The 11,477-nt window shown below is 38.5% G+C and overlaps 1 protein-coding gene across 1 annotated transcript; it reads left to right on the top strand.

The window, feature by feature from the left end:
• Positions 1–608: 608 nt before the first annotated feature.
• Positions 609–5,669, top strand: LOC113117338 (alpha-(1,6)-fucosyltransferase-like; the record flags this gene model as incomplete). The annotated part of the gene is made up of 4 exons (XM_026285949.1): positions 609–961; positions 1,672–1,848; positions 2,815–2,965; positions 4,305–5,669. Coding segments are annotated over 4 exons (1,014 nt in total), but the record flags the coding sequence as incomplete, so codon positions are not given.
• Between the last annotated feature and the right edge of the window lie 5,808 nt (positions 5,670–11,477).

Here is an 11,477-nt window from a genome sequence, read left to right as displayed (position 1 = left end):
CAATGTATGATGCCTAAAAATATATATATATACATGCACAATATACTGGAAGCCATATTGGTATTGGACCATATTACAGTATTAACAGACAGGAGAAGATGTATGTATGTATGTACATACACACACACACACACACTACAATGGCTTTCAGTATATTGTGCATCCCTAAGGCCTGAAACATGCTCTTGTGTGTGAATGTACGCACCTAATAACACATCCATTGTAATGGCACCAACATTTGAAGGGAGCTCCATCATCTCAGCCCTTGAGGTTTGTTGCGCCACACTAATGCGAGAACATGCTTGGAGAATATGCCGTATATTCACTGTCAAAATGTACACCTTGAAACACTGTAAGTCACTTCGATACAACTACCTGCCAAGGCGTTAACGTAATATAAAGTAAAGTATGCACAGATTCAGATTGCCTCCTGCTTTTAATGTTTTCACCAAGCATGTGTATTGGTTTGTTTCTGTTCGATATGTTTCTGGCATAAGGTTGTCTTTTTTCCCTCTCCTGCTCTCGTGTTTTTAGCCCCCGCGCTATATTCCGAGCGAGCTGCTCCCCCATCAAGCTTTATTGACTTGCTAATTGTAAATTAATCTCATATTGGAAAAGCATGTTTGGCCAATTTACAGTCCGTACCACAACATTTCATTTCTCCAGTGCATTCTTTTGATCTTTTCCGCTCATTGTCGTGTGCATCGTCTGTAGGTGAAGCAAACGATCGGGATGTTCAGGTCATCGAGTTGCCGATCGTGGACAGCCTGCACCCTCGTCCTCCGTACCTGCCCCTGGCCATCCCCGAAGACCTTGCGGACCGGATTCAGAGGCTTCATGGAGACCCACCTGTGTGGTGGGTGTCTCAGTTTGTTAAGTACCTGATCCGCCCTCAGGCTTGGCTGTTGAAGGAAATGGAAGAGACCACCACCAAGCTGGGCTTCAAGCACCCCATTATAGGGTGAGACATTTCATATCAAAGCATCACATCAGTCCAGATATTACTGTGCATGTTTCACTGTGTTTTATTGGTGGAGCTTTCTGAGACAGAATATACTATGCTTACTATATTACTGAATTTAAATAAATTTGCCTATTTACATTTTTTTACAATTAATGTATATATTACATTTAGTTTTGTATTATTTATTTAGGGGGTTAAAAATTGACATAAGTTTTGTACAAATAGAATTAAAGTTAATGGAAATTAGCCAATGTGTGTCCTGTGATGTAAACCTCAAGTTTGGGAAAGACAGGCACTGATAGGTTTTGAATGTATTTATGTGTGAGAAGAACGGAGGTGGAGAAAAGGAGGAGGGAGACCCTTTCACACAAACCAAGACTGCTCTAACAATCAGTCTCCACTTACACCCACTTTGCTCTCTACTGGGAGCGCAACCACTCACAGCCATCTTTCTCTCTCTCTCTCTTACTCTCTATTCTTACTTTATTCAGCCACCCATCCTTACACTCACACATAGACACATAATGGTTGGCATTTTGAGAAAATCGGCACCCCAAAGCGCAAAACCTTTGAACATCTGTTTAAAAAAATAGAAAGAATTTTTATTCTGCTGGTCTGTATTTTTCCCTGTTCTTTGTCGACCTTGAATCGCTTTCTCACACGGACGCGCACAATCAGGCTAACCCAGGTTTTGCTCATCTCTCCAGGGTGCATGTGCGCCGGACAGATAAGGTAGGGACTGAGGCGGCATTCCACCCAATAGAGGAGTACATGGTGCATGTTGAGGACCACTACCAGAGTCTGGCCCAGCGCATGCATGTGGACAAGAAACGGGTTTACCTCGCCACTGACGACCCCTCTCTACTGCAGGAGGCCAAGTCTAAGTGAGCACACTTTATACAGTCTATGAAAACAAGTCTTAATATCACATGTTGTGTTGCTTAAAAACACTTTACATGGCAACAATTTTTTTAGTTCACACCAAGGACAATAACTATAACAAAAGTTTTATTATTTGTTCTATTCTGAGAATAATCCACACCATAGCTATAACAGTGAGGACACAGATGGACAATATCATTGGAATCACTTTCAGAATTTTTTTCAGCTGGTAAATAATAAAAACAGACAATCAGCCAATCAGAATCCACCCAACTTTAACGAGCTTGAGCACTCAAAATGGCAGATGACATAATTGCATTGCACGAAATATTGATTTGAGTTGAAAAATTTGAATGCAAAGCTTCCATGAACACAGCAGTTGTGAGCAAGCGGCAAGTTCAAAATTAGACGGATATTTAAGGGAAACGGTGCAGTCAAACTACTAATTACACAATATTTCACCACATAATAAATAAAGGCAATAAAAGATTTAAGACTAAAATGTTTTAAAATCTTCGTTTTCCAGAGCCGCGTAATAATATGTGTTAATGTGAATGCTAATATAGTTATCTATATACAGTAGTTATCTTTACAAGTGCTATTCTTGATGTGAACGGTCACAGTCAATCTGACGTTAGCATGTTGCTATTCTAATAGCTCAAAACAAAAATAAATAAATACAAAGCACACATATTTTGGATGATATTGTTATTTTTTAATTAAACCCATTTTTAATTAATTTGTTCTTTTCCCATTCTCCCTCCACCATCTTATATTCAAATTTGAGCATGTAATGCATTCTGGGATTCCTTTATTGGCAAATTATGCATTCTGTGCTCCCCTCTGTTTGGAAAAGCCTTGACATCAAGAACGTGCCTGAAGGCTGCAGACCAAGCTTTGGAACACAGAAAGAGGTGTGCCATCGGGGAGGACCTTTTAACCCATATTTGTTTTTCGTTTGTGCACAGGTATCCTGATTATGAATTTATTAGTGATAATTCTATTTCATGGTCAGCTGGGCTGCACAACCGCTACACTGAAAACTCTCTGAGAGGAGTCATCCTGGATATCCACTTCCTCTCCAGGACCAATTTCTTAGTGTGCACCTTCTCTTCACAGGTACAGTTTGACCCACTTTGGCAGAAAATTTTGTTCTGTTCGTCTCCTACATGAACTATTTATCCCTTTTTGCAGGTTTTTTTTTTTTTTTGGATGAAGTGCCCAAACCTCCCACAGCATTTCTATGGGGTTAAGACTTGACTGTTTGATAACCCTTAATTTTTTAGATTTTTTAATATTTACTTGTTTAAAAACGTGTTGCCGATTTGCTTTGGGGTTTTTGGTTATTTATTTCTTCTACAGTCTACTTTGTTAAACTTTAGCTTTTTTTATGGATATACTCATGTCATAATCTTCACAAGTACAATGCAGACTGTGTGGTTTGTGGTTTTATTTTTTCATGCCAGACATGACATCTGGCAATCAGTAGTCTTGCAGATCCAAACGTTCTACTACCAGTTGAAAGTCTGGCCCATTTCTCCTAGCCAGGAATCGCCCACTTCCCACTATGCATGTTCACACTGTGTAGTTTTTGGCTGTCGATTTTGACCTGCAAAATCAATTATATTAAACAATATTTGTATTACAGATCACCATTATTTGATTATTTAATGCGACATATTCATTGGCAGAAGACTAGTCTTCTAAGTCAGTTTTCAACAGGACAATTGGCATCAAATCTTTGCTACTATACATAGGCTACACCGTACACTCTGACATAAAATACGTGGATGTCACAGTGTACCAATCTCACTGGAGTCATATTGTAGAGCAGGGGTTGCCAACCTTGCTCCTGAAGGGACTATATTTCTGCAGAGTTCAATTCAAAACCTGCTCCACCCTGGCTTTTATTTTCAAGTAACCCTGAAAACTTTTATTACCAAGTTCTGGTGTTTTATTAGGTTTGGAGCTGAACTCTGCAGGAACTTATCCCTCCAGGACCAGGGTTCACTTCCCCTGTTGTAGACTTATCAGCAATTGTAAAGAACCATCAATATCGTACATCGTGTCCAGCTTTAGAAAGGCAACTTTTTGTCCAGTGGCTCCTCTGAATCCATCATTATAGCAGGCTGATCCATTAAAAACAAGACTTAGTTTTTTGACAGACTGATTAAAAACTCCCAGAAAGGCCAGCCAGTCAGATCCAAGCAAAGAAATCGCAATCTTGACATTTTTATGTGCCATATGCTCTAGACTGTTCATGAGCAGTCTGTGGTTACTTTGTTCTAATAGTCCTTAATCTTTACTTCAGCTTTTCATGAGTAGCACTTAACCATTGTAAATTCCATTCATCTTTGTCAGGTGCACCTGCTTGTCCTCTTAACTCCACTCTGCTCTGAAGATTCAGCTTGAAAGCAGCTTGTGAACGTGTCTTTGTTTTCATTTCCATTGTGCGCAGGTGTGTCGAGTGGCCTATGAGATCATGCAGACTCTCCACCCAGACGCCTCGTCCTACTTCTATTCCCTCGATGACATCTATTACTTCGGTGGGCAGAATGCCCACAACCAGATCGCTATCTACCCGCACCAACCACGCAATAGCGACGACATCCCGCTTGAGCCTGGAGATGTGATTGGTGTTGCGGGCAACCATTGGGATGGATACTCCAAGGGAATCAACCGCAAAACCGGCCGCACAGGCCTCTACCCCTCTTATAAAGTCAAAGAGAAGATTGAGACAGTGAAGTATCCCATGTACCCAGAAGCGGACAAACTTCTTAAGAAGCCGTAGATTTAGACAAAGACAGCGCAAATACTCTCGTTTTTTGAAATGAGGAAACCCTGGACCACCCGAATGGGAATGCACTTTGTGTGTGAGTGTGTATGAATGTGTTCGTGTAGGTGTGTCGGTGTGTGTGTTGTCTAGGGGTTCTTCACAGGGTTTAGGGACACCTTCCTAACTCTGGTGCTTGGACCTTTGAGTCTCCCTGAAATGGCGATCAGGGTTGTGGAAGACAAAAAAATAAAAACAAAGAGGATGAACTCAAGGCAACAGAAACGGAAGACACTGTACTGTAGGTACTTTCTAATTAATCTCCGGGTAATGAAGGGAACTGAATATGTTAATTTAAGAAAACAACTGGAAGAAGTGACTTTGCAACTCCAAACTGATCATGACAAGGGAATCATAAACCCGGGTTATTCTCGTCCTCCTATGCTCTTATACCTCCTTGTGCACAATGATGACATCCTTTACTCTAGCCTCACTCAACTCGTTTCTCTCATGCCATCACTATGCCAACTGACACTCCACTTCACACCCATGAGCTGTTAATTTCCACTGCCATACTGTGCTTTTAAATGTGACTTATGCTGTTTTTATTTTCATTGTAAGGTTTATCATGTGTTTGTGTGTGTGTGCGGATTGGAAAACGGTGCCTATCAGGGCAATTGACTCACTTTTACTGGACGAGTTTTGACTCTGGAGCCTTATGGACCAGCCTTTCCACGCAGATTTACACTCCTCCCCTCCTTTCCATTTAGTGTCTTATCCACATTCATGTGTCCATCATGTTTTTTAAGAGATCATTTAATGTTATTACATTTTAAAATACAAATACAGATAAGAAAATGTCACTTAATATGAAGATAATGATACTAATATTATTGATGAGGATGGTAAAAGAAAGAATAATTATGGTAACAATGACACGTACTTGCTGTCATTATAAATTTGAGTTAATCATGAATGAGTTGTTCATTGTTTTATGTTTGCGGGCATTGTCTCTTTGGTAAGCAGATCAAATAAACTTGATCAGCCAAATTGGGTTTCTGTCTGTATTTTAATTTTGTGTGTGTTGGCTATTCTTTAAGGACAATTGAGTTCAATCTTATAAGGCTCTATTCAACAGTGTTCAAACTGAGGAGGGGCTTGCGGGACACAAATTGGGGAGTCCCATGGTGTTTCATTGAAATTAGAATACTAGATTAGTATATTTTAATTATTATTTAATTATTGCACTGACACAGCTTGACATTGGTTTGTGCCAGTTTTATAATTCCTCTGAAAAGAAGTGTTTTTGAAGGAATTTGCAGTCAGCCAATGAGTAGACCCTCACTTTCACCTCTTCACCAAAATGCTAACAAAATTTAAGATATAATAAAAAATGTCAATTTTTATATTGTCAGAATATTCACAGTAGCAGAATACTTTTTTTCAGTTCTGTTTTAGAGCTCTGTTGTTTTTACACACTTTTCATACTGTAAACGAGTGTTACGTATTTTATAAGCGCACCAACTGTATAACTGACTCAAAATCGTAGAGTCGATAAATCTCTCGTGTGAACCAACACATATTAATCGAGAGTTGTCTGCACGTAATTCAATGCGACAGTCGTTTTTCGTTCTATAAAGTTGCGCGACTTTTAAGTGTGACGTCCAGCAGGTGATTTTGGATGCCGTCGCTGTGTTGGCTGTGCTAGAGATCCACTCGCCAGGCCTGTGGTCTTTGTGTGACCCAAATGCTGCGTGCTATACTCAGGTAATATAACAGCAACGCTCCCGCGGTCGCCATTTTTTATTGTTACATTGGCTGCATCCGAAAACTTAGGCAGGTGACTTGCTGCCTTGCTGTCTAATCAGGCACGACTTTGCAGGCAGCGTTTTTGCCTGGAGGCACCTCATGAAACGGATTTCGGACAGGCTTCTGAGGCGGAGTAATGATTTAACGATCTACAGCAAAATATAGAGAGCTTCGGTGATAACTAAGTGGATATTTCATTACTGCAATATTAACTTCTCGCTAGAAATGACATAAAAAGTGGAAAACGTTGTTCAGGAACATACATTTACACACAAACTGACCACCGACCGCAACTTTCAGACGCCATCTTTATTTTTTGGCTTAACGGTCACAGAATGGAACGCACAGGATTGTGGGATATCAAAGGCAGCGAGGGATACATCTATGCTGCCTTCAAAACCGGCCAGATGAAGGCATCTCAGGAGACAGGAAATGAGGCTGACATTGATTTCGGACATGCCGTGATGTTTTCCTACCTTGGAATGCGTCCTCCGAAGGCAGCATTTTTCAGTTTTCGGATGCAGCCATTGATTACCGTCTGTGATGTGGCGCTAACTGCTGTTGTATGAGCATGACAGTTTAAGGTCTGTTAAAACTGTTAGTTTCCAAAACCACACTTTTATAGACGGCTTTTTACTAAAACTCGTTTATGCTGTTAAACCATATAATATTATGTGTATATTTAATTTCTATTAAGTACATGGTTTCTTTGCACTGAATTTTATCTCTCTGTATAATAAATTTATTTCCATTTATGTTAGAAGGCAAAATAAAATGGTAATTCACTTTTACAGTTTGAAAACCCCTGGCCTTGCATAATGTTAAATGATAAAATGTGACCCTAGACCACAAAACTAGTCATAAGGGTAAATTATTTTACATTGAGATTTATATATGACTAAATGAGATTTCCATTGATTAGGAAAATACGATATTTGGCTGAGATAAAACTATTTAAAAAGCTTGAATCTTAATTTTTGAAAATTACCTTTAAAGTTGTCCAAATGAAGTTCTTAGCAATGCATATTATTACTAATCAAAAATGAGGTTTCGATATATTTACGGTAGGAAATTTGCTAAATATCTTCATGATCTTTACTTAATATCCTGTTGATTTTTGGCATAAAAGAAAAATCAATCATTTTGACCCATACAATGAATTGTTGGCTATTGCTACAAATATATACTGTGCTACTTAAGACTGCTTTTGTGGTCCAGGGTCACAAATATATGATATCAGTGTAGGGTTAAGGTATAGATAATGTTAGCACCATATTGGCTAAATACAGTAAAAGTCACCACCCTGTTAACAAAACAAACGTGGGTTTACATGTTCCATCCACTATGCAATTTTAGTACCATGGAGAGATGATATTTTCTGTCCTGTCAACAGTTAATTACAAATCAGATGTATGTGTGTGTGAGTGTGTGTCTTAGCCCAAATTACAGCTCTGAAACTGAGTTCAGTTCCCAGCGGTGGCCCTAACAGACTGTGTGTTTCTCTGAGGTGTTCCTGAACACACAAGTCACTCGCTGATCTCATTAATTAAACCACAGCACACTCTAAACAGGTATTCGATTGAAATTGCCATTTACAATTATTTATTAAATTGACCAATGAATGCATATAAGCTAATGAAAATACAACGGGAAAATAAGCTCCCTCTCCCAGCAGGATGTCATGTTGGTCTTGGACTGCTATCAGAAGACTGGATCTGTTGTCTGGTGCCTCTTGGGTTCCTCTGTCTTATGGCCTGATTCCAGCACAGATAATATTGGGCCTTGCTGTAAACATTGTACTGTAGATGACATGTCTTTCATAATCTCATGATCATGTCAATTTACAAGTCTGTCAGCATTTTCCTGTCCTTATCCAGTATTTCTTTCTTTATTCTGTGGAAGCCAAAAGAACATATTTAGCTAAATGTTTATGCTGCTATTTTCTATGTAATGAATAGGGGTTTTCAAACTTCAAAAATGACAAAAATTCCTTAAAAGTTTCATAAAAGTGGCCTATATTATTATTGAAATTTTGCTTGAGGAACAGAGAAATTGAATTCCATAAGGGCCCATTTACACCAAGAATAATGATTATAAAGGTAATTATAACTATATTAGCATCCATAAGCACAAGCTGCTGTTTTGTTATCTGCTGCTTTAAATGCTGAAGCTCTTAAAGCAGGATGGATTATGATTGTCTAACCATGTTTTTGTCATTCATCACCTGGAAAATAATCGCTCTGAAAGTGATTCCAATGATATCATTCCTCTGTGGCATTATAGATGTGTTATTTACTGTAGCAACAGATCTTTTCTTCCATATTGTAACTGGCATGAAACAGATTATGTAAGAAAGAAGAAGAAGTAATATATTTAAAGAGAAGTCATTTAATCCAAAGATCCAATTATGACATTTTAATTAAAAATTAAAAGTATTCATGGATGAATCTTTCACAGTAAGATCAAACATGCCAACAATAAGCATTAAATATCTATTTTTGTGTCTTACAGAGGAAAGAACAGCAGGTATGGAATGGCATTACAGTGAATAAATGGGCAAAGTTTCAATTGTGGGTAAAATATCCCTTTAACTGAACTGGATATTTACAAAACAGCAGCTGTAATTCTCAAGGAGGCAGAAGATGAAGTGCTCCAACGAAGGGCAACAATTTGTAGAAGCAGGAATTGAAGAATTGCCTCTAGAATAGGTTTTCTAGAATGATTAGCATCCTGTCTGCCTGCGGCCTCAATTAACTGCCAAAGACCCCCATGTCACCCTCTATCGCTCTCTCGTTGGCATTAGTTTGCATGTTGGCTGCAACAGTGTGTTTCTGGTCCTCTAACGTCGTAGCTTTTAGCGCTGTTAGCAGCTGGGCTGATCTGATAGCTCGGGTGATTAAGAGGTTGCGTCTCTGCCGCGACACGCCGAGAAATTGCAGCACGGCTCTTATCTCTTCACACGTTAAACGTCTTTATTTTTACAGCCGCTCCTCGTCTCTCCCTCTCCATCTGTCTTTTTCCGCTCTAGATACAGGACTATAGAATAGAGATTTGAAGGGAAGAGGGTATAGAATGATTCCTTCCTAAATCAATCAGGACTCAGTTACTGAATGTCAATGTGTGCTTAAGGTAAGCCTTCCCGAAGGCCTAAGACTGAAAAGTGGGCTCGACTTTTATCATAGTAATTTGTCAGGGTTTTTTTATGTAGAAATTTTCTCTCTGAAGCTTTTTTTTTTTTTTTATACTCTAACTTAAAAAACAAAAGTCTGTTCATTTTAATAAATATCGACCCCCTGGAACATAAAAGTCCCTAAGTTGAAGAAACACACTACTGCATTTGTGATAATTGCCATGTATTGTGTAATTACAATTCAGTCTTCAAAAGAGTATAGCAATGCCTACTTGTTTCACAGGTCCACACTTGAAAGCTTTCCATGCTTTTTTCACACACAAACCCTTTCTAAACCAGTCCTAAACTGACCTTCATAATACATATGAAGCAGTTTAGAGATTCTCTGACATTTCTGGAAATGATGTCAGTGACCCCAGCAGCTTTTAAATGGTGAAACTTCCCCTCCCGCTTTCTCTCAGCCAACTGGCGGCGAGTCGTATGGATGCTTTGAAATGACAAATGACTTCGTCAGCTTCGTAAATGAGAAATCACTGAAGCACATCAGACAGCAGATGGAATCCGTTACTTTAAAAGCTTTTTGGAGGATTCTGCATTGAAAAGAGGTAATTGTCTGTCATTTGTGCTGTCATTAAATGGACTTGTGTACGCTCATGTCTGTGCGACAGCATGTGCCAAGACATAGATCTATGTTTTCTTTTCATTCATTCAACCAATATTCCATCTTCATAAGCTCTTTTACCATAGAATTGCTGCTTTAGTCCTCTGAGCATGAGACACTTTAATTCAGGGGTTTTCAAGTGAAGTGGGGACTATAAGGGATCCGCATAAAAATTCATAGAAAAAATAAAGTAAAAAAAAGGGAACATTTTACTTTATAAGTATTTTATTACTTTATTATTATTAATTTATTACAAACTATTTCAAAAAAATGTTTTTTTAATTTGATTAATAGTTTTTTATGGAACCCCGCATATGACATGCAAGAAAAAAATAAATAAATTGCGTGCACAATTTACTAATTCGTTCCCTCAATGTACTAAAACGTGCACACGATTACTATTGGGTTCCCTCTATTTACTAATTCATTCCCTCGAGGGAACGAATTAGTAAATCGTGAGCACAATTTATAAATCGAGTGTACGCTATAGTAATCATGTAATTAGTAAATCGTGCACACAATTTATTTATTTTTTCTTGCATGTCATGTGCGGGGCTCCGTAGTTTTATTTCAAATTGATGTTTTGTTTTTTAAAATGTGTTTATTTATTTATTTATTTATTTTTGAGCAATTTAATTTGATATAAAAATAGATTATGTGTTAAAGATATTTAAACTTTCAGTAAAAACCAGCTCTCCCCTAGTAAAAAAAAAACACTACAAAAGGCTGGGCATTGACCATGACCTTGTCCAGCAGTTGGTGAACGAGAGGAGAGGAGAGTGTGAAAGAGTGGCTACTCTCTTCGGGACCGCAGGTCATCTGCTGTAATTAAGGTGTCACTTTCTGACACTTGAATAAATATGTGGTGAAAGCAGAGGAAGAAAAAGTGTATGGAGGAACTGTGCTGCTTTTGACAGCGGAGAAGAATGAGTTGGATAAAGAGGTAAACAAAGCTAGAAAGGATGATGGGTGAAAGAAAAGACCTCCACGAGATGTTCTCTATTGGATCCCGAGGGGATTATTCCACACTCCTCAATATATAAATTCTACTGGAACAGGCATTCGGGTCTTATTCTGGTGTATTTTTTTGTCAGTGAATGTCTATGCTTACCAGTTGAAGTGAATTTTATATGGTGAGCACATGGTTTCAGCAAAAAAAAAAAAAAAAAAAAAAAAAACAATGGCTGATTTGACTGGTGGTGTAGTTAATGATCTGGGCTGGCTTTTGACAGGGTCTAGGTTAAATCCATGCAAGTGT

This window comes from Carassius auratus, chromosome 17 (genome assembly GCF_003368295.1).
Source record: "Carassius auratus strain Wakin chromosome 17, ASM336829v1, whole genome shotgun sequence".
Lineage (NCBI taxonomy): Eukaryota > Metazoa > Chordata > Actinopteri > Cypriniformes > Cyprinidae > Carassius > Carassius auratus.
Note: the sequence above shows the minus strand (reverse complement) of the source record. Positions and strands in the feature narration are given on the sequence as shown.